At 49.3% G+C, this 23,785-nt stretch overlaps 1 protein-coding gene across 1 annotated transcript in view; it reads left to right on the forward strand.

Annotated features, from left to right (window-relative positions):
• RPH3A (rabphilin 3A) overlaps positions 1–11,861 on the forward strand; it is a 34,086-nt gene extending 22,225 nt beyond the window's left edge. The window contains exons 11-19 of the mRNA XM_063143955.1: positions 1,983–2,062; positions 3,010–3,084; positions 4,406–4,515; positions 5,014–5,140; positions 6,486–6,542; positions 7,800–7,951; positions 9,367–9,448; positions 11,170–11,266; positions 11,731–11,861. Of these exons, the coding sequence (XP_063000025.1) occupies positions 1,983–2,062; positions 3,010–3,084; positions 4,406–4,515; positions 5,014–5,140; positions 6,486–6,542; positions 7,800–7,951; positions 9,367–9,448; positions 11,170–11,266; positions 11,731–11,861 (911 nt within the window). The remainder of the gene's footprint in view (positions 1–1,982; positions 2,063–3,009; positions 3,085–4,405; positions 4,516–5,013; positions 5,141–6,485; positions 6,543–7,799; positions 7,952–9,366; positions 9,449–11,169; positions 11,267–11,730) is intronic.
• The last annotated feature ends 11,924 nt before the right edge of the window (positions 11,862–23,785 follow it).

A 23,785-nucleotide genomic window follows, 5' to 3' on the forward strand; every position in this document is an offset into this window, starting at 1 on the left:
TCTTTGCTGCTTGGCTCGTGCCGGTGCAGTTGATCAGTTCGTCAGTTATCAGATCCAGATCTTGCTAAGTGGTTGTGCAGTTCCCCTGCTGTTTCAGCAATCCTGTCCTGGAGCCTGTTCCTTGCCCGGCTGGACACCTGCCCAGTGCTAGACTGGGAAGCCAGGCTTTGCAGGTCCAAGATGAGCAAGGCTGGAACACTGAGCATAGAGTAGCCATCTGGGCTCTACCTCCATTTCGGATTCTCCTAGACATACTGCTGGTGGTAAGAACTGGGCATGTTTAGCCTGGAGAAGAGAAGATTGAGGGGAGACATGATGGCACTCTTCAAATACTTAAAAGGTTGTCATACAGAGGAGGGCCAGGATCTCTTCTCGATCCTCCCAGAGTGCAGGACGCGGAATAACGGGCTCAAGTTAAAGGAAGCCAGATTCCAGCTGGACATCAGGAAAAACTTCCTGACTGTTAGAGCAGTGCGACGGTGGAATCAGTTACCTAGGGAGGTTGTGGGCTCTCCCACACTAGAAGCATTCAAGAGGCAGCTGCACAACCATCTGTCAGGGATGCTTTAGGGTGGATTCCTGCATTGAGCAGGGGGTTGGACTCGATGGCCTTGTAGGCCCCTTCCGACTCTGCTATTCTATGATTCTAAGGGGACAATGAACATCGCTGAAGCCCAACCCCCTGAAGCCCAACTGGTTGTCCTGCTCCCCCTCTGCCTCTGCCCACTGGGCTTTCATCAAGCACCACCCATGAACCCTGAGTGGATTTCTTAAGGACTAGGAGCTTGAACGTTGCTCAAGATGCTGTGTTCATTTGGCACAGGATACTGAAGTGCCTTGCACTGGTACGGGGGAGGGAGAGCCCAGGGTGCCTGGACCTGGCTTTCCTCCTCCTCCTCCTCCTCCACCACCACCTTTTCTTCAATGCTTGTATTTTTAATGATTCGATTAGAGTTCTAAAACGTCTGACGGTTCTCCCTGGCCCAGGAATGCTGTCGTTTTGAAAGCGACGGTGGCTCAGATCCCTTGAGGCCTGCGATGTCTTCTCGGGGACTCACTAAGTGCTTTTAATGGCTGGTAAATAAGTAATTGGGAAGGGGATGGTTGCGTGCAGCTATTTCTCTTCGCTCTCTCTTGGAAGACAACAACCTCCCCCTCCCCCTCCCCCCAAAAAAAAATCCTCGTCGGAGGGTTGGAATCATTCATCAGAGACGGAAGAGCCTGGAGGCCTCCCTCTGCACCCAGACCCTTGAACTCCTGAGCGGAGCCGGCATCTGTGGGTGTGAGGCAGAACTCTCGGAGGGAAAGGCAAGCGCAGGAATCCGAATCCAACCCGTGGAGCTGGACCGCTCTCCCCAAAACCCTCCTCCCTTGCGGAGCCTTGGCCTCAACCCCTCAGCCTCCAACCCCAAGTGGGGGCAAAGGTGCCTCCCTCGGAGTAGCGCCCCTTCGTTCTTGGCCCATCCCATCCCTTGGTCGTCTTCTCTTCCTTGAATTTCCAACCGTCAGGGACTGGTGGGAGCTGCCGAGATTTGAACTGGCCAAAGTTGGGGTCCATGTGCCCCCAGTAGAGGCCGGTGGCTCTGAAGTCAGTGAATCCGCTCCGGGTTTCAGCCAGAATCAGTCAGGACCTTGGATAGCTCTTTTAGAAGCAGGAACATGCCGTCACCAGCTGCCCATCTGTCCCCCTAGCAAATGCCCATTCCAGCCGGCTATTAGAACGGTTTCTATTCCCAGCTGGCCCTAATAAGAGCAGTCACTTTAGGAACCGGTGCTTGGCTTTTTTGTGTGTGCCTCCTCCTCCTCCCTCACCATCTCTTTTCCTCATGTGTCATGTCTTTTTTATTATAAGCCCTACGGCAGGGACCACCTTGCTATCGATCTTTGTCAGACCCTCCCGGAGCCTTTCGGGGAGGGGGGAAAGGGTGGCGTAAAGAACGTCTTTTCAATCCACCCCTCCGTCTTTTCCCCTCTCTGGCCAGCTACCCTGGGCGCATTGGAGTTCAGCCTCCTGTACGACCAGGAAAACAGCTCTTTGCAATGTCTCCTCATCAAGGCCAAGGTAAGCGCTGTCTTCCCAATCATGTCCGGCTCTCTAAAGAGGAGCTTCTCTGGTCGGGCGGAGGTGTCCGGGATGCACAGTTCTCCTTTGGGGAGAGCTGTGCTGGCCCTTATATCCCAGTCTCTCCCCCTCGCTCCCACTGACTAGGGAACCCTAGATCAAACGGCTGGCTTCAGGCAGCACCATGAGGAGTGGGGGGGCCGTGGGATAGATGAAGGGGGCGCTGCTTCAGGCAGATGTCGGAGGAATCTGCAACACAATCAAAGGAGTTCAGACTTTTATGAATCCGACTCACAGATTCCACAGTGGATTGTATTTTCCAAGTCACTCGGATTCTATGGATTTGTGCAACAGTTTTGTTTGTTTGTTTTTACTTTCCAGAATTTATGCAAATTTAGTTGTAGAAAAATGAATATATAATCTCCATCCCCCCACTGGCCAAAAATGTGCATTTGCCCATAGGTTGAAGCATGAAAATGCATATTTTGGGCGGGGGATTTGCATATTGAGGGATTCGTGGACTGGGGGGAGGGATTTGTGCATTTGCGCAAATTTGGGAAATTGCAAAAAAACTGATTCCGCCAATGAGCGGAATGAAAGACAGCTGACAACCTGCCAAATGCAGACAGAATGGACTTCACAAAATCCGTTTATCGCTAGCGTCAGGCACCAAAAGGAATCCGCTTCACTGGAAGTGTGTGTCGTCATCGTCGTCGTCAGAACAGGCCTGGAGTCTGTGCCCTAGAAAACATCCCAGGGTCCTCTGCTGTGGGCAACGATTCCTGGGTAGAAAAGGGTTCCCTCCAGGCGGGAAGCTTGAAAACGCCCCAGCTCTGCAGCCGTCTTCCAAGACATTTTCTTGCTCGTTGGCAATGCGCAGCCATTCTGCCTCCCCTCCCCTTGGCTGGAGATGTTCACGAAGCTGTGTTCATTTTCTTCCCACCCAGGGCTTGAAGCCAATGGACTCCAACGGGCTGGCTGATCCGTACGTGAAGCTCCATCTTTTGCCAGGGGCCAGTAAGGTAACGTGGAATGTCATTGTGTAGCCAAACATTCGTGGTGTTTCCCTGGACCTCCTTCCTTCTGCAATAAGACAAAGTTCTTCAGGCAGTGTGACATTTAGGGGACTTGCATGTTCTGGCTTAGTTGAGATGGAAGGGAAAAAGCCTCCTCTGGGTCAGAGGCAGTATACTGGGGAACACGAAGAGGACGGGGCCTTTGTTTTCCTGTCCTGCTTCGCATGGGCATCTGGTTGGCCATTGTGTGAACAGAATGCTGGACTAGCCAGACCTTGGCTCTGATCCAGCATGGCTCTTACGTTCTCGTGACAGACGAAGAGAAGTCCTTCTTTACGCTACACATCATTAAGTGCATGAGAAGAACCTTCTCCATGTGCCACCAATGTGGGACATGCGCTATGGTGGGACATGGGGGCGGGCCTTCTCTGTGGTGGCACCCCAGCTGTGGAACACCCTCCCCTTGGAGGCCCGGCTGGCACCGGCACTGGCTTCATTTCGGCGCCATGTTTTTTAACAAACCCTTTGATGGCTAAATTCACCAACCCTGTACACAGTTTTAATTGTGTTCATTGTCTCTACTGCTTTTAAATTCTATCCTGGTTTTAGCTTGATTCATGGTTTCAGGTCGGTTAGGCTGAGAGTCAGGGACTGGCTCAAAGTCATCCAATGAGCTTCATGTGGGGAATAGAATCTGGATCTCCTTGGTTCCAGTCCAATACTCTAACCACTATACTGCACTTTCTCTCAGTTATTATATTACACTATTATGGGACACATAAAGTGGATACAAAAGTGAAAATGACAGTGAAATACATTATATGAGGAAAAGTGCTTGCAAAAATGGGTATTTTAGACAATTGCATACAAAAACCTGTCTATTAGAATAATGCATGCAAAAAGTTGTCATGTTTTTTTTTTAAAAAATCCCAAAGTTTGGGACAAGCAGAATTTATGATTGGAAAAAGCAGAAACCCAAATTCGCCCCGTCGCTTCTTTGTAATGAGGCCTCTGGAGTGTTATTTTAGGGGAGAAAATTCCCGTGACGCAGCTGAGCAAGTTTATGAAGGCTGTTTTGTAATTTCCCTTTGGATGCCTTATTAAGAATGCCGGATAAAACCAGCAAAATAAAATACCTATTAAAATATAGAGGGTTGGTGTCGTACACGAAAACAAATTTCGTTGACTCCACAGTGGCTTAAACCAGTCCATTAAACATAATGGTTAGTTAGTAGAAATTGCCTGTTCGAACCTTTCAGATCTGGATGGAGTGTGTATTTGTTGTGATAGATGCCTGCTATAATTAGTATGTGTGTTTTGTTGCCAGTCAAACAAATTGAGGACCAAGACTTTGAGAAATACCCGGAACCCCATATGGAATGAGACCCTGGTTTATCATGGCATCACAGAGGAAGACATGCAGAGGAAAACACTCAGGCAAGTGAAAGGCTTTGACATTCGGTACCTGGTCTGGCGGCCGGCAGAGTTGAGTTTCAAGCTTTGAGTCAAATGTTGGGGCTCCTCTCTTCGAATCTACCACCAATTGATCTCTGGCAGTATCCTGTTCTGTGGTCCCTGGAGGCTTTGCAGGGCAAAGTGGTAGATTCCAATGGCAGTTGGATCAAGGCAGGGAGAAAAGAAGACCTTGGATAGTTCCAAGTAGGTTCTGTTGGCTGGGACTTTCTCCTACTACAACAATAGGAGGCTGTTGTCGCAGCAGGGAGCTGAAGCCAACTGAAACTTTCTGGAGGTTGGCAAGACCTGTGGTGTGATCAGCTCTGCTTCTATTGGAGGAGCTGGCTGGGCTCAACTAGAGATGCCTGATCCCCGGCATGTCTAGTTGAAAGGATTTCTAGTAGCAGAACTGAGCAAGACCTTATCTATCTATCTATCTATCTATCTATCTATCTATCTATCTTTGGTTGTTCCTTTCAGGATCTCCGTGTGCGACGAGGACAAATTTGGTCACAACGAATTCATTGGGGAGACGAGGGTGGCTCTGAAGAAAGTGAAGGCCAACCAGAAAAAGAATTTCAACATCTGCTTGGAGAGAGTCATCCCGGTACAGTTCACTGCCCCTTCTTGTTGCACCCGTAGCAACTGTTGGCTGAACTGAGCATGGGCACATGAGCTCTGTAGCATGAAAAGGAATGGAGAGAACAGAAGAAGTTGACCACCTGACCCCAGATGAGGATGTGGTCTTCCTGATACAGAACGAACACAGGGAATTTAGGAGAGGAGCCTTTGCTTAGTAGTGGAGCTTGGCAGGGACTCAGCCTGGGGCCTTCTGCAGGCAGAACCTTCTGTTCTGCTGCTGCTGAGGCTAAGTCAGACCATAAGTCCATCTAACCTAAGACGTGGCCTGAATAAACAAGAAGCAGCCAGCTTGCTTAAGCTAAGCAGGCCTGGGTCTGGTCTGCGTTTGGAAGGGAGACCACCTGGGAGCCACAGGTAGCCCTACCTTGAGTTTCACAACGGAAGAAAAGTGGGATATAAATGTAATAAATAGCTAAACAAATAAATAGGCCACTAAGTTCTACTCCGACTGGCCCTGCCTCTCCAGCATCTCAGACAGAGAAAGTGTTTTTCTCCATCGCCTGCTTCCTGACTCTGTTTTGATTGGAGGCTGAACTTGGAAATGTTTACCTCCCACATAGATGCCTCTTTCAGCCCAAGGGCCGGGTTCCATTTTGAGATGCCCTTGCAAGGGTGGGTGGGGGCGGTGTCCAAGTAGTGGGTGGGGCCAAAGCCAAAAAGGCACACTAGAGGCCTTCAAGTGGCAGCTGGACAACCATCTGTCAGGGATGCTTTAGGGTGGATTCCTGCATTGAGCAAGGGGTTGGACTCGATGGCCTTGTAGGCCCCTTCCAACTCTGCTATTCTATGATTCTATGGGGGCGGGGCCAAAAGCAGAAGCAAAAATGCCAGCCCGTTGTCGCTTAAAGCCCTTCCTGCCAATAGGAGAGCATTTCAATGTTTTTAGAATGGGGGAGGGGGAGCTGCACAACAGCTGGGGAGCCGCCAGAATATTAGTGGTTGGGGGTGGGGCCAGGGGAAGGGGCGTGGCCATCTGGAGAAGCCTGAGTTTTTGCTCCCCTGCCTGAAAGTAAAGGCGGAGAGACGTTTCCCTGCTGAAAGGCGCACTATCAAGATAAAAACCTGTTGGGCACCACATCTGCATGGCAGCTGGGCTCCCAGTTAAACACAATGACAGCAACTGTTGATTTATTTTAGACCCAAAATCATGGGCAGCCACAGCTATCTTCTCCCTTTCACTCCTGGGTCAGAGGGCGGGGCATGCTGGTCGTTGTAGCCCCACACACCTGGAAGGTGCCATGTTGGGGAAGGCTGATATTAAATGGTCCCTTTCCTCCTCCTCCTCCTCCTCCTTTTCATGCAACCCTCAGATGAAGCGTGGGGGTACGACTGGATCCTCCCGCGGAATGGCCTTGTACGAAGATGAGGTAAGACGTTCACGCCTTCACCACTGCTGGGTCTTGTTTGGCTTTCCTTGGCCAGAGCCAACCTGTCAAGGAGAAATGTTCTGGGCATTATTTCGTTTAGCAAACACGCTTTCCTAATAAAGGAAGTTTACATCTCGTCGCTTTTGAACAGTTTGCTCAATTGGTGCCCTCCAGATGTTTTGGACTACAAGTCCCAACAGCCCCAGCTGGCACGGCCAATGGTTGGGGATTGTGGGATTTGTGGTCCCAAACATCTGGAAGGGACTCCCTGTGCTTTTCAGTGGATTGTGGGATACCTCTGCAGCAAACAGCGAAGCTTAGGGAAGCTAATGAATTTGGAGCTGGGCTCCTGGGTGAACGAAACAGGAAACAGCTAGCTTGGGTGTAAAGAGAAGTCAGGAGGGCACATGGAGCGAATCCTTCCCACATCCTCTGTGGAGTTTTCTTGCACATGGCGCCCTCATGTGGTCTGATTTATATTTTGCCACATTTTGGAGCGATTCTCTGGGGAAACCCGGGCACCGATCACTCGACGACCACAACACCCAGGGCCCATTTGAATGCGTGGAACTGTGGGTTTAACCCCTGTGGATGGAAGGAGCATGCATGGGTTCTGTTGCCAGTGTGATAGCGTTTAATGGAGGAAGCCGTGCGCATGTGCACGTCGGGGAGTCCTTGCTGAGTGATGGGACTGTCATAGAGTTTGTCCAATGCCGTCAACATGCCTTTGAGTTCCTGAACATGCAGAAGTAGACCCTAACCCTAACATGGTGCACCGCCCTTAATAATAATAATAATAATAATAATAATAATAATAATTATTATTATTATTATTATTATTATTATTATTATTATTATTATTTTATTTATTTCTTACCCGCCTCTCCATTTTGATCGAGGCAGGGAACAACAGTAAATATAAAATACATAAAACTGAATTAAGAACATAATATACATTGTTAAAACATCCTAAAAACATCCTAAAATCCCCCCCCCCCGGAAGAGATCAGTCTTGATAGCTTTCTTGAATGCTGATAGGCTGGTGGGTTACAACTACCAATACCTCTAACCATTAGCCATGATGAATGGGGTTGATGGAAGTTGTAGTGCAACACTTTTGACGGGCTACCAGTCGAGGAAGGCTATCCTATGTCAAGGTGCTGGTTGGATATGATTTCTGTGGAGTGGGAGGGTGGGTGTGTTTTTCTGTCCGAAACGCGGCTCCTTTCCTCCTCCACCCCCTCCTGTTCCCCACAGATGGGCCAAGTCGGTGACGTGGAGGAACGGGGGAAGATCCTGGTGTCCCTCATGTACAGCACCCAGAAAGGGGGGCTCATTGTCGGCGTCGTGCGTTGCGTCCACTTAGCGGCCATGGACGCCAACGGCTACTCGGACCCCTTCGTGAAAATGTACGTTCCGGTTCCATATTTCTATTCGCAATGGAGCAAACGGCCCTCAGCTTGGACTCGGCTTGGCTGTGATGACGAGCTTTCTTGGAGAATGCTCGGAAAAGGCTCGGCTGTTTCCCGCGAGTTCTCGTCTGGCTCGGACAGAGTTCCAGGGAGCCAGCTCTGTATGCGGTCCAAAGCCAAATGCAGGGAAATCCAGAGAAGAGTTGGGACGGCAGGGCAAGCCAAGTCAGGGTACTGGTCCTCAGATGTTGTTCCAGCACCTCATGTCTGGAAGGGAAGGCTTTTAAGGCTGAGCTTCAGAACCCACCCAGAAGGCCATCAGTGCCGCCTGAGGAAAGGTCTACTCGCCAGAAGCATCATACACCTTTACTCATGAGGAATCCTTATTCCTCAGGCAGGGACTTCTGAATCCGGCAGTTGACTGGGCCTTGACTTTTTGATGCCTGCGCTCCCTGGGCTAGGTGGCCACCTGACATCTGTCTCTGAGCCTAAGAGGGGGCTAAAGATCTCATGAGGTTTAGGGTCAATGGGTGTCTCTCCCACGAGGGCCCCAGGTATCCCAGATCTGCCTAAAGTTCCCCAGACACAGGTAGCTCCTCTGGCTTGGGGACTCCTGGTCCTTATCTGAAGAGGAGTCCTTTAGAAGGTGCATGATGGACTTCCACAGTTCCAAGATTTACCAGAGAGGTCGTGCATTTGGAATTCAGATCAGCTGAGCCCCAAGCGAGAATTACATCCTGAACACAGGTCCCCCATTCTGTGTTTGCTGAATAATGGGAACATGGGAACCAACACTGCAAGGGGGAATTGCAGGGGCCTGGGCAGGGGTGCGGCTCTCCTGAACCCACTGAACACTTCCTGCCCTCCTCAGCCCGGCTCTAAGAGCAGAAAGAAGCTTGTTTGGGGGCAGAAGCAGCTGGGAAGGAAGGGGAAAGGGCAGGAGGGGCATCAAAAGCTGCAGGGCTGAGCTACACACCACCACCAGCTCACTCTTCCCTGCAAACGCCTCCCGCAACACGACCCAATTCTGCAGGTTTGGAGCGGGACGGAAAGCCGTTTTTGTAAGCATAACGCATCCTTACACTGGCATTCAGTGGGTTAATGTCTCACTGGCATGCCTGGGGATGATGGGAGTTCATGGCCGAGCCATCTCTTGCTGATGGGAGTTGCATTTGAAGATATCTGTTGTCATTCTAGATGGGGTTTTTTCTGATGCCCCCTCTGAAAAAAACAAAAGGAAAACAGACCTTATTTCTCAGCCTAGCAGGCTGGCTCACAAGCTTCCCCCGGCCTGCTGCGCATGCCCTGATTTTGCGCCTCGATTTTGCTCCTTCATGCCTCTGAACCTCTTTATCCACCTCTCCCTTGTTGCGATTTCTAAAAATATTTTTCCTGCATTTTCTCGTTCTCAGCTGCTTGAAGCCTGACATGGGCAAGAAAGCGAAGCAGAAGACGCAGATCAAGAAGAAGACCCTGAACCCGGAGTTTAACGAGGTGAGGCCGGGACCACCTCCGTTTGTGCCACTCAGTGCCCTATGTCCAGATAGGCTGAAATGTGATAGAACCAGTATGTGAGCTGAGACTCAGTTCCCCTTCAGAAATCGCTCTTCTCTAAGTTTTGCAATGGGTTTCTCCAATCAAATGATTGGAGTGCAAAACGGTGCAAAAAGGCAGATATTCGGGAAACTATGCATGAAATCAGGAAAATTGCTAGCCAAAAAAGAGGAGCAGATATTAGGCAAAAATGTATACCAAAAGGCATGTCTCTGGAGAAAGGAGCACAAAAGGGGTTATGAATTTTCATGCCAACTTAAATCTTAAAAATGCTCAGGGTTCAGGATGAGCCAAACATAAGAGTGGAGAAATTCTCAAAGTTGGAGACAAAGTGAATTTAAGACTGGAAAAATGAGAATCTGAAAGTGATAGATTTGCTCTCCCCCTAGCCTCACTACCCATAGTTCTTCTCTTCTTTGTAAAGTTCTCCTTTCATAGAAGCATAGAACAGTAGAGTTGAAAGGGTCCTCTAAGGGCATCAAGTCCAACCCCCTGCTTAATGCAGGAATCCACCCTAAAGCATCCCTGACAGATGGTTGTCCAGCTGCCTCTTGAAGGCCTCTAGTGTGGGAGAGCCCACCACCTCCCTAGGTCATTGGATCCATTGTCGTACCACTCTAACAGTCAGGACATTTTTCCTTATGTCCAGCCAGAATCTGGCTTCCTGTAACTTGAGCCCGTTATTCCGTCCTGCACTCTGGGATGATGGAGAAGAGATCCTGGCCCTCCTCTGTGTGACAGCCGTTTAAGTACTTGAAGAGTGCTAGCATGTCTCCCCTCAATCTCCATTTATTTATTTATTTATTTATTTATTTATTTATTTATTTATTACATTTTTATACTGCCCAATAGCCGAAGCTCTCTGGGCGGTTCACCAAAATTAAAACCATTAAGAACATAATAAAACATCCAACGATCTAAAAACCCAAATACAAAATACTATATAAAAAGTACAACCAGGATAAAACCACACAGCAGAAATTGGTATAAGATTAAAATACAGAATTAAAACAGCAAAGTTTAAATTTAAGTGTTAAAATACTGAGAAAATAAAAAGGTCTTCAGCTGGCGACGAAAAGAATACAGTGTAGGCGCCAGCCGGACCTCTCTGGGGAGGTTGTTCCACAGCCGGGGTGCCACAGCAGAGAAAGCCCTCCTCCTAGTAGCCACCTGCCTCACTTCCTTTGGCAGGTGCTCACGGAGAAGGACCCCTGAGGATGACCTTAGGGTCTGGGCAGATACATATGGGAGGAGGCGTTCCTTCAGATAGCCTGACCCCAAGCCATTTAGGGCTTTGCATGTTAGTACCAGCACTTTGAATCGGCCCGGACCTGGACTGGCAGCCAATGAAGTTGTAAAAGGACTGGCATAATGTGATCTTGCCGGCCAGTCCCTGTTAGTAAACAGGCTGCCCTGTTTTGTACCAGCTGAAACTGCCGTTTTCAAAGGCAGCCCCACGTATAACGCCTTGCAGTAATCCAAACGAGAGGTTATCAGAGCATGGATCACTGTAGCTAGGCTATCTCCGTCCACATAAGGGCGTAGTTAGTATATCAGCCTAAGCTGATAAAAGGTGCTCTTCTCCAGGCTAAACATGCCCAGATCTTTCAGCCTCTCCTTTTGCCTCTTGATGCCTGGTGTCAATCTTGTCTTTTTTACAGGAATTTTTCTATGATATCAAACACGGCGACCTCGCCAAGAAATCGCTCGATATATCAGTTTGGGATTATGACATTGGCAAGTCCAACGATTATATTGGTGAGTGCTTCCATTGAGGATGTCGGAAGATGTTCGCAGAGGGTCAGTGTGAGCTCCGGGTTTCGTGTCCTCTCTGGGCCAGCCACCTCCCCCACTGAGCCCACCTTTTCTCCACCGGGGCCACCGGCCTGCTCATGCCCCCTCCTCTTCGCTCCCGCTGGCTTGCTTGGCAGGCCGAGAGAGTCAGGGAGCAAGGAGGCCGCGACATCTCCTGATCCTCCTCCTTGCCACCAACGTTGCCCGGGCCAGAACGAGGGGCAGTTGAACAAGATGCCAAATCCCAAGCTTAAGAAAAACACTCCCCGGAAGTGGAGCACTTATTGCGGGCAGCCCGCGTGACAACGTGCACCGCTCGCCCGCTCTTTGGGGCGTCTTCACGTACAGCCAGGGCAGACCCAACCTTAACAGCGGCCTCTTCTCCCCCCTCCCTCCCCCCTCTCTCCCTCTCTCCCTCTCTCTCGCAGGTGGGTGCCAGCTGGGCATCACAGCCAAAGGCGAACGCTTGAAACACTGGTACGAGTGCCTGAAGAACAAGGACAAGAAGATTGAGCGCTGGCATGCCTTACAGAATGAGAACCACGTGCCCAGTGACTAGGGGGCACCCCCAAAGCCCACCCTCCTTGGCCACCCTCCCTTGTAGATTTCCAAACATCTTGTCTTCCAACACATTTGTATCCCTTTTGCTCCTGGAAAAAAAAATAGGTGCCCAATGTCTCTTGCCCCCTTCACAGGAACTACGGCCCTTCTTCTCCTCGTTGTCTTCTTTTCCTCCTCGTTCTCCTCCTCTTCCTTGTTCTCCTCCTCTTCCTCTTCCTCGTTCTCCTCCTCCTCCACTAGTCTCACACCAAGGATAAACCTGGTTCTACTTTATGTTTTGTCATGTGACCCATTCCTACCGCCATTGTGACCATCTACTGCCATGGGTGCATTGTTGTACAGATTTTTTTTTCTTTTTAAGCAATAGCCCAACACTGAAACTCTTAAGTTTGGCCTCTGCTTTTCGGCAGTGACAGATCCCCCCTCCCGCTCCCCTGACGCCGGTGTGCTTTCTCCTCTCTGCCGAAGGCCTTTGTTCTTGAAGTGCCCTTGACCCTCCCGCCCTCCTCCCTCTGCTTTCCATCTCTGCATGTGGGAAGGCCCTCTCGCTCCGTCCCACTCATTCCCCTTCCCTTTGCGGAACTGAAACACTTTTAGCATCGCTAATGGAAAATGCACGGCTACGGTGCTTTGATCCGGCTGCTTTGAGCATGAGAGCAGCTGATTAAAAAGAAAACAAAAACAGCCAGGCAGTGTGAGTCTTTTGAAACCAATTCCTTGGCTGTAATAAGCAAAAGAGCAGTTCCACTCGGTCTCCGATTCTTAGCTTCACTTAGTACCGGCTCTTTTCAGTCCTGCGTTTCCCGCCCTCTGCCATCAGTATAATTCTGAGAATGTCCATTTCCATTCCCAAGGGCGCACGGGAGTTGTTGACAGCACATCACCTCGAAGCAGGAAAGAACAGAGTTTTTCCTTCCCTGTGTGACAACTGTATGGGCTGGAGGGCCACTCCGAAGCCAATCCAGGTGGTCCTCCTCTTCTCTGCCACCCCCATGTTGCTGGACAAGACCTGCTCATGTCAATGGGGCTCACCTAGGAGATGCTCCCCATGGATCGTGTCCAACTGTTTGTGGACCATATCTGGAAAATGGAGAGCCAGCGTTCTCGAGTATACTGGAGGGAAAGGAAGCTTGAACAAGTGGAGTTTCCTCCTCTATCGCTTACGTAGAACATTTGATGGCCGCGTCTCTTCTTGCTCAGATCAAAGAGCATACCTAATTTGGAAGGTTTTTTGAAGATCACGGAGCACCACATGATCCACTCTGGCCCACCACTATCCAAGAAAGCCTCTTGCTGGTCTGGCTGGTTTCCCAGTGATTTTTTAGCAGGTGGCCCAATAAAAAAAAAAAGCCCAACCCAATGCCTTCCAGATTTAGGATTCACTGCAGCTTGAAGTCTGACAAGCATTTCATCTTTGATGTTCTTCTTAGCTTGCGTCATTGTTTGGAAGCCAAACACCTTTGCTCGCTAGCACTGGGTTGGCCTCCCAAGAGCAGCCCTGGAGAACTGTGCCATGGACATTGGTGGGGCCAAGTGGGACCTGCACGTCATCGACTTCTCCCTGTTCGTACAACAAGCAACTGTGTCTGGTGCCTTGGAAATGGGGGATTCCCAGGCAGGTGGAAGGAGAAACTGTGCACCTCCCAGAACCGTAGCATGCTGCCTTATCTCACCTCAGGATGTTGGTCCCATCTGGGCCAAGTTTGTTCAATCTCACTGGGTGTAGCAATTCTCCAGGGTCTCAGCTGAGAAGGGTCTTTCCCACCCTCTGCCTCTGGAGATGCCAGGGATTGAACTGGAGACCTTCAGCATGCAATGCCAGGGCTCTACCCCTGAGCTACGGTCCTTTGCCGAGAGAGAGGACACCTTGGTGAGTGACTACCTGCATCTACTCACCCGAGCTTCAGGAGGACCCGTTCTGCTACTTTTAGTCTGCCGGTTCACACTTGTGGCATCTGTCCCCTCGAGCCATTATCAGCAAGCTCTCGGTCATTCCTCTGGGGTTTCCAGGAGTAATTTCATTGCTCTCGTCTTTTTTGCCAAACACAATCTAATTGTCCTGGTCTTTTGAGAAGGACACCTTGAGGAGCAGCTGGCCTAGCTGTCTCGTCCCACCTGGAAGTTTCATTTCTACTCTTTAACCTGGGCAGTACGGAAGCAGCTACCTCCAACCTCTGGTGTCCCCTAAATGTTTTGGACTACCACTCCCAGCATTCCTGGGGCTGGGAGTGGTAGGGGCTGGTGGGAGTCAAAGTCCAAAGCATGCTGGAGGGCAGGAGATTGGGAAAGGCCGATACAAACCCTCGGAGACCTCACGCCTCTTTATCCACCTCTTTATCCACCTCTCCCTTGTCGCAATTTCTAAAATATTTCCCCCCTCAATCCCCGAAAACTCAACCAACCGCTTTACTCAACTGAACGATCTAGGGACATATTTTTGCCAACACCAACTGTTGGATCCATCGTGTGACACTTTATTATTTTCATGTGATGGGATGTTATTTTTGTACCGGGCAATAGTCAAAACTCTCTGGGCGATTTACAAATGTTTAGCTGTTCTTATGACGGCTTTGGGGTTATTGTGGTCTTGGGTTACATTTTGGATTTTAAAGCTTCTGGAACTTTATAAAAATGATTTGGATCTGCTGTTCCTTCAGTGGAAAGGAAGAACCATCCAGTTGTCTTGCTACGCTGGTGGCCGCCTACCAGTGGTGTAACATGGTGGCATCGTAAGTGGATCTGTGGCAATATATCCCCGATCTGGTGCATCTCCAGGAGCTGCTAGGACTTGTCAATAGCCTGAAATGCGTAGTCGATGTCCTAAAACTCTCCGGCTGGTGTTGCTAAGCTAGATCATTGGATGGCCTTGTGGATACTTATTAGGTGTGGCCTACACAAATAGTTACTTTTCATCCCTCTGTCAGACTTAGACTTGGTTTAACGGTCTGGGCTTTCCCAGTGGAATTCTGGGAGATGGCCGTTCCGCGAGATGGCGTCAGATGATGAAACCTGATCACGCGTGCCGTTTGTGCAGATGTGACACCACACAGACCGCCCTCTTTGCTGCTGCCGGCTCTTTGTTTCCAAAATACGTGACGGGGTTGAAATCAGTTGGCTGATGCCAGTCAGGATCATTTAAGCATAGAGATCAGGAGTGCAAAACCTCTGGCTCAGGGGGCCAAATTCTGATTTGTCCTTCTGGGGGTTCCCAGAAGGCCATGGGCCTCTTCCCCTGTTCCCACCTCATTTTCCTGACGGACGACTGTTTCCCCAGCTTTTGTGCAGGTTTCGCCCGCCTTTCGGAAGGTTGAAATCCCTCTCCGAAGGCTTGATCCACTGGTGGGAAGCCATTCCAGCGACAACATGCAGGTATTTTTGGATCTGCCCAGTTTGCCTTTGGCCGCCACGCCCACTGCTGGGATGCAGCCCCTGAGAGCGTCTCAGAAAAGGGATCGGACCCTTGGACCGAAAGAGGTTCTGCAACCCTGATAACAACTGAAGAAAAAAAATGCCCGTCGTCTCCCAAGTCGGAATTCCTTCTCCCTGGTTTCAGCATCTCCTTTCCTCTCCATCCCATGTGCCATTGGAAGACATCCATTTTGAACAGGTCCTCTGTTCTCTCAGAAATTCCGCCATTTTCGATACGGTTTTGTAAGTGGCGTGTGGACATTCCCACCTGAAAGGCCAACCATAGACCCCTGTGCCTTCCCTCCTCATTTTTCAAGAAATGGTTCCCCGCTCCCTGGCAGTGCGTGGACTGTTTGAACAAGGACTCCCTTTGGTCTTTCTTTGTAAATAAAGCATGCACATATGGATCGGGAATGGTGCAACACCTCCACCCCTCCCCTCACCCCAAATATCCCTCCCCTAACCTCCTCTTCTTGACAGTTGCATTCTTTTAAGCATGCAATGACTTCACAAAGAAATAAAACCAACCCACAAACCACAGTTTACAACTATTTAACAGCCAACGTACCACCAAGATGAGAAAACCCACCTGGTCTTCCACTGCATGCAGGTGTAAAAAACCCTCCCCACTCTTCATGCCATACCTAATAAAGTGAGAACCATGGGGAGAAACCTCACCCCACCTTGTGTTCTGTCGTAATTCACCAGCATTTCTAGAGCGCGCCTGCACAACTGAAGCCAGAGGTGGGAGGGGTCGCACGAGCTCACCTCAGATGAACTGGATCACACCAAATGCTGTGTGGTGTGGAGAAAGTGGGCCGGGAGACATTTTTCTTCCTCTCCCATAATACTAGAACCCAGTGGGGTCATCCCATGAAGCTGATGGGTGGGAGATTCAGGACACATAAGAGGAAAGAACTGGGCATGTTTAGCCTGGAGAAGATAAGATGGAGGGGAGACATGATGGAACTCTTCAAATACTTAAAAGGTTGTCACACAGAGGAGGGCCAGGATCTCTTCTCGATCCTCCCAGAGTGCAGGACACGGAATAACGGGCTCAAGTGAAAGGAAGCCAGATTCCGGCTGGACATCAGGAAAAACTTCTTGACTGTTAGAGCAGTACGACAATGGAACCAGTTACTTAGGGAGGTGGTGGGCTCTCCCACACTAGAGGCCTTCAAGAGGCAGCTGGACAACCATCTATCAGGGGTGCTTTAGGGTGGATTCCTGCATTGAGAAGGAGGTTGGACTCAACGGCCTTGTAGGCCCCTTCCAACTCTGCTATTCTATGATTCTATGATTCTATGAAAGTGTGGAATTCATTACCACAGGATGTGATGATGGCCACCAATTTGGATGGCTTTAAAAGGTGATTGGACAAAACTTATATAAGAATAAAGTAGTGTAAGGCTTATTACTCGAGATCTGCCGGACTGATTTTGCTCTTTTTGTTTTGTTTTAAAATGAACCTTGAGCAATGTAGATGTTCCCCCCAAAATATGAAACTTTGAGCAGCGGGTTTTCCCGGGAATCTGGAAACCTTTTTCATTTCTTTTTATTTGCGTAAATAGATATTTGTGCAAATTGCACCTGATTCTGGCGGAATCAAACCAACTTTCTCACGCCTTCCTTCCGCTCTGTGCGTTTTAGCTTCCGGCGGACCCTAGCATCAGCTAGCTTGTCGGGACGCTCACCTCCGGAAGAAGGCTCACTTCCCACTGAGTGTGTAGGATTTGGCCTTGAGGAGATAAGCTCTGGAGGGGGCTGATTCTCAGCTGGGGAATCATCCGTGAGAGCTTCCTCCCCCACTGGTACAGGCTGGCCGGTGTCTGGCACCACCTCCTCTAGTTCTGATTCTGATTCTGATTGATTACCTGAAACATCTTCTCCCAAAACAGGGGCAGTAGGGTTAGACATGACACTCAGTCAGAAGAAAATCAGGACCTGGCTGCAATTCTCAAAGTGTCCAGCAGGTGGCAGTAGCATCCCAACAAAGCCGCCCCTTGCTGGCATGAACGCAGCGAGCCATGCAGGGGTTGAAGTGTGTGTGTGTGTGTGTGTGTGTGTGTTGGGGGGTGGTTGGGTGGGGGGAGAGATAAGGGTTGCTGAAGACATCCTACCCCATCTGGGTCTGATTGGCTGGGGAATATATTTTAAAAACAGGTGTCTCTGAGCATATGCAGAGCGTCTTCCCCTGCTAAGTAATCACAGGCTGCTTGGTCAGCATTGCAATCAGGGAGTAGGGTTTCCAACCAGACGTCTCTTGTTTGATTGGTGCAATTTCCGCCTGTTTTCCAAGGGATGGGGCTTTTCTCCCCCCCCCCCCACCGACACACACAGAGCACTTGACTTGCTGTTCCAGTGGTCTCTTTGCACGCTAATGAGATTCAGCCCTCTGGCCCAATCGATGGGTTCTCATCTTGGAACCAGCCAAGCTGGTCGTCACAGCCAATAATTTACAGTGTCGGTCGCTCCAAAATCAATACGGGTTTGCTCTTTGCTGGGGGTGGAGGGGGGAGGAGAGAGCAGTAGACTACTAAGCGGTTTGGGCATGAAATCTGGTTTCTTGTCGCTTTGGGACGGAGGTCCCATTTGGCGACTCCACAGTTTCAGTCGGTGGAGCTGAAAACCGGCGGCTATAACTACGGGCTGAATAGAGGGGAAGATGCAGGCTCCACCCCTTGGCCCAGAGAAGCTCCGCCCCTGAAGGAGAAGACCACACCCCCTGAGCAAAACCTTGTCTCCAGAACGTCAACGCCTCAACCTTGGGCAGGGGTGGGCAGCTTGTGTTGCCTCCCAGATGTTTCGGCCTACAACTCCCATCCACCCTAGACAGAATAGTCAATAATAATAATAATAATAATAATAATAATAATAATAATAATAATAATAATATATTTATTTATTTCTTACCCGCCTCTCCCTTTGGATCGAGGCAGGGAACAACATTAGTACAGGAATCAACACATCTTAAAAATTCTTGATTGTACATTGATCTGCGTAGACCTGCCGGAAAAGGCTCGTCTTCAAAGCTGCCTTAAAATCACACAGAGAGTTAATTTTACGAATCTCCTCTGGCAGGCCGTTCCACAATCTGGGGGCGACAGAAGATGAGGTCCTCTGGGAAACTGATGTCAGCCTAGTTTTAGCTGACTGAAGTAAGTTCACCCCAGAGGACCTGAGTGTGCGGGGCGGACTGTATGGGAGAAGGCGATCCGCAGGTAACCTGGACCCAAACCATGTAGGGCTTTAAAGGTAATAACCAACACTTTGTACTTTGCCCAGAAACTAATTGGCAGCCAGTGGAGTGATTTTAATGTTGGGGTAATATGGTCACCCTTAGATGTACCAGTGACCAACCTGGATGCCATATTTTGAACGAGTTGAAGTTTCCGAACTAGGTACAATGGTAGCCCTATGTAGAGCGCATTGCAGAAGTCAAGCCTTGAGGTTACCAGCGCGTGCACAACCGTCTTTAGGTCAATGGTGAGGATGTTGGAAATTGTAGGCCAAAAACATATGGTAGGCTACAATTTTACAGACCCGAGCTGCAGTGCAGACAGCTCCCTCCGTCCCTCCCCAAAGCTTCATAGATTTGCCGGCGTTGTTTGCGAAATATCCGTGCAGTACATAGCTAAGTGAGTCTCTGCGAATTTTTCCGCCCCCTCAGAGAATTAATATCAGGGCTGCAGGGTGGTTTTGTTTCTTTAATTATGGAGAGGACTGTACGCAGCACAAAGGGGAAAATAAGTTATCACTGTCAGTTTGTGTAGCTTACAGCTACTGCCATAAATCCTGGCCACCGAAGGGCTCCATCCGCGTTGATAAGCCGAGGCGTTGACTTTGAAGGTGAACAGCAGATGCAATTGGAAGAGGAAGGCGGAGGCTGGCAGAGTCTTTTGATTAACCATGTTTTGAATATTAATCGCGCATTATGCTGTTTTTATTGGAATTATATTCAGAAGAGGCCTCTGGCGCCTCTGGTGTGTCCCTCGTCTCCAGTTTATAGAGGGCGGATAAAGTATGTTGTCAGCAAGGTGACGTTTGCAAAATTTGGGCAGAGAGCGAAAGTGTGTGTGTAGTTGTGTGTGTGTGTGGGGGGGTTGATTTATGAGAAGTGGAGTTTAGTTCTGAAGAACTCTCTCTAAGGCTTCAGAAGTGGTGTTTGGAATGAAACACAAATTCTGTTAGCTGGAAAGCCGCTGTAAAATTACTCTTTGGAGGGCTGCTCTTTTCAGGAAGCGCACAAGCGGAGGAAAACCGTGAGCCACGTCCTTGCCAAGAAGAGCCACTGTTTGCCTAAAATCCTCACGGCTCTGGCCTTCCGGTTCCATGGAGACATCCCTCCAGCAACTCAAAGTCAGTAGGCAAACCATCCTGGTGGCCCACTCTACCTGTCTGGCGTTCACGCCTTTATACTTGCATAAATTGGACCTTTATGGCCGCCATGGACTCAGTGGGAGAAATGTGCACCATGCAGGCTCCAGGAACTGTGCCCCCCCCTAGCCTTAAAGCCCCCATCAACACCACAGGGAGAAGTGCACAATTTTTTCAGTGAGGGGGGCCGGCTCCTGGGCGCTCACGTTGACTGGGTCCAGGCGGGCAGACGCGGAGGAGTTGATCGGTGTGCCGGACTCAGTCGGGCATGCTCCATCTCTAGCCCTGACATCCTCTTTTGCATCTGGTCCATCTAGGAGGCGGTGGGAGAAGTTGTAACGCGTTGCTAGGCAACAGCCAATGACATCCCCCCTTGCTTCTTGATTCGAAGAGGAAGAATGTGTGTGTTCCCCCCCCCCCAGTTGTTCTTCCATCACGATGTAAAAGCTACCGTGCTATTCTGGGGCTTTTTACCCCAGTTGAGGGTGGGTGAAGTGGACATTCCGTTTGCCCCCTTCCCAATCGGGATCGCAGCCCTGGACACCCACAGCCATCAGTTCTGGAATGGTCTCACAGAGAGCATCTAAGGAAAAAATGTTGATTTCTTTTTTGCACGCCCCCCCCCCCGTCTCCTGTCCTCTAAATAATTCAGCCCTAGAGCCTTCCAGCTGAGAGGGGCCAACTAGGACAGAGTCAATTTAGGTATTAATTTTTAACAGCCAAAAAAGAAAAAAGAAGAAAAGAATGGGCCATAAAAGGTAGAGACAGAAAAAATGTTTTTCCCCCAACCGGGTTTAGAAAGGTGATAAATGTTTTATTATTTCATATTGTAAAGGGTGTGTGTGCTGATATTTATCAGGGCTGCAATTCTTATTCAGCAATCCTATACTCACTCCACCTAGAAGTAAGCCTTAGTGATCTCAGTGGGATTTACTTCTGAGTAGACATGCAGAGGATCACTATGTTAGTTGATGGTTTGATACGATGGACCAAAAGATGAATACATCTTTTGGAAGATTAAAAATGTTTTCCCTCCCTACACATGTTGGAGGTCGGTCCTGATCCACCGGCGTGCATTCTTTTCTGCTGCCAGATTAGCATTCAAAGCGAGCCTGCGGGAGGGGATCTTTTCCTTTGGGCTCTTTGGATTCCACAAAGACTATAAGCTTTTTGGAATCTCATTTCCCCGCTCTCCATTCAATCTGAATAATTAAATGGGAGCTCTTCTCTGGTGGAAGGTCTAGGATGCGAAGGGCAATGCTTCGCCCCAGATCGTCCTTATTAAGGAAGTAAGCCCCGGCTTTAGTAATTAAGGGTGGTTTAAGCAGAGCTGAACAGATGATCGCTTCTCTGGCTGAGAAGAGCATGATGGAGACGGAGATTGCTTTTGTATCCTTTCAGCTCACACCGAGGTGGAGGGATCCACCTTTGCAGCAACAGAGGGTTTGTTTTCCTGGTACCCATCCAAGGTTAGATAGGGTGATCAGGCTGAAACAGGAAAGAGGCCTGGGCCCCTTGCACAGGCGAGGAATTGCCAAGCACTCACTGCCACACCAGAGTGAGAAACTCAGCACGGGCTGGAATTCCCATGATATTTAAATTGTGCCCGACGATCCCTTGAAGGTCCAGCAGAGGAGGAGGCGGGACGATCATTTTCTTAAGGGAAAAATAAGATGCCTGGAGCAAAACGTTTGTTGTAACCATACCTACTTAACAAACAACTGGAGTGTAATTGTAACGTACACAACGCCCTTCGAATCCCTTCTCAAACCCCACCTTTCCCCCAAATCCCTTACTCGTCTTCTCTTTCATCCAAAAGAGTCATGTCTTCCCACTGTAACAGTTGGTCTACAGCAGTCCCCCACAACCTGGTGCAGTTCAGATGTATTGAACTACAACTTTCATCATCCCCAGCCACTGGAGTTGTGGCCCAACACATCTGGAAGGCACTAGATGGGAAGGATTCTTCCTTATTTTGTGAGAAGGCCCACGTTCAGATTCCAGACAAGCCCCACATCTTAAGAAAGGTTCCAAATCTTAGTCAAAATTAACTCGAGAACAAGCTCAATACGACCTATTTGCCACTCTCTAGTGGCACGTGGCTGTGTGGTTTTTGCTGCCACCACAAATTGTGGCAGTGGCAAAGCGTTGAGTCCCACATGTTGCTCACCACTAGCTTAAAAGTTTATCATCATCATCATCATCATCATGTTTTGTTATTGTAAGCAAATTTGAGACTGTCGGGGTGGGTCTAGGTTCTATCTGAAGACCCGTGTGACTTTTTCTGGATGGGACTTCGGTTTCTTAAAAAATAAAAATAAAAAGCATTTCACCTCTGCTGAATGGCAAGCTTTGGAATAGAGGTCGTCTTCAAAAACAACTTTGTGAAAGATACACCTGGCAAGCAGGAAGTTGCGTGATTGAGAGAGACTTATCTCCTTGTTAACTGAAATAAAGCCAACGTCCAAGCATTTGAAAATCATCAGATGGCCTTCATATCCCAAGAGCATGAAACAATGCATTCCAACGCGTCTCTCTTTTTTGGTCTTCTGGTTAACTGCAGCAGAACACATGCTTCAGTCAGTCGGAAAGATGGATGTGGTGGTTTCTCCTTGGAGCAAATGCAATTTCTTGGCTGATCAGTCATAGCACTGGCTGGTTGACCTGTGCTCAGATCCAGTTGATGGCTAGGAGCACAGAGACTTCCACAAGTCTTCCAAAAATATTCCCTCTCTGTCAAGGCTAGGCCATGGGCATCAATCTAGCATGAGTCAGGAACAAGGTGGGAGGACCCAAAAGCAAACCGGATCAGGGGTGAACCAGAAAGTGGAAAATAAGCTAGGCGTCCGGACGACCAAAGAGCAAGCTCAGAAAAACAAGACAAACCAGAGCTGAAGTAGACCTCATTGCTCAAGCAAAGTTCTGCTACGACAGGAAGTCTTCTTATACTCCTTCCTGGGCGGAGCTAGTCCAGACGTTCCCCTGAGAAGCTGCAATGACACCACTTGCCACAGAGGGCAGTGTTCACCCGTTCCTGGCACACACACCCCTCTCCAAATCTGGAATCATTAAACCCATTTTCCTGCAGCCGGGCTAAGCAGTTTATGGAAAGCCATTCTCATTAGGTTAATGATTCTCAGGAAATGATTCCATACCCAGCCTGGTTAATCCTCAAAATGGAACATTTAATGCTGATGGATCAATCGGACACAGTTATGCAATACTCGGAGATTGTGCCTGCAGAGCTGAGGGCCCGGCCGGCGCTCCATTAATTGAAAAGAGATATTGATCAGGTTTAACGTTCCCGCGTGGCTCATATCTGTGTCACAAAATGCTTCTTGTGGTGTCTCCTGAGTTGGCTGCTGGAGTAGGGCTTCGTTTGATGCCTGAGGAGCAACTTGACACTATATGGACTGCTCATTCCCCATCTCTTAATTTCTCCCCATCTCATCTCTATTACGGCTTGCATTTGGGCACATGTTTTGCGCCGTTAAAAATGCCCGGCACTGCTCTTCATTGCAATGAGGCACATGGGAGAGAACCCAGAGGATGACGCATTGTGTGAAGAGGTGAGAACAGAGAGCAGAGTTCCAGGTTCGATTCCAGGCATTCTCCAATAGGACCGGGCGAACCTCTTGCCTGTAACCCTAGCGATCCCACTGCTAGAGATGTAGGAGCGATGGGATTCGATTCGTTTATGGCCAGAATTTACCCTGTCTGCACCTGTCGAACTCAAACTTGAGTGCGATTTCAGGTCGATGCTCGTCCATTCCCATGTGAGGCTGTGAGTGGGTGGGAGCTGGGCTTGAACAATGCTCACTGTGGGGAAAAAATACACACCCAAACACCCACGTGCTTTTAAAAACAGTGGGACACAAACAGCTTTCATCAACGGGAGAAGACGGCCTACTTTGGGACGTGCACCCCCAAGTGCTCCGTCATTTTCATGCGAAAAGAAAAATTGAACAAACTCCCAACCTGGCATGGCTCCGGGTCAAACGGAGTCTTGAGGAAGAACTTGGAGAACTGGGTTTTAGTTGATTTCCACATCCAGCTCAGTGCAGATAAATAGAGGCTCTGTGTGCTGTGAATACCAGATGCGGGGACAAAGCCAGGCGGAAGAAGCATTCGCCGTCA

Source organism: Elgaria multicarinata, chromosome 18 (genome assembly GCF_023053635.1).
Source record: "Elgaria multicarinata webbii isolate HBS135686 ecotype San Diego chromosome 18, rElgMul1.1.pri, whole genome shotgun sequence".
Lineage (NCBI taxonomy): Eukaryota > Metazoa > Chordata > Lepidosauria > Squamata > Anguidae > Elgaria > Elgaria multicarinata.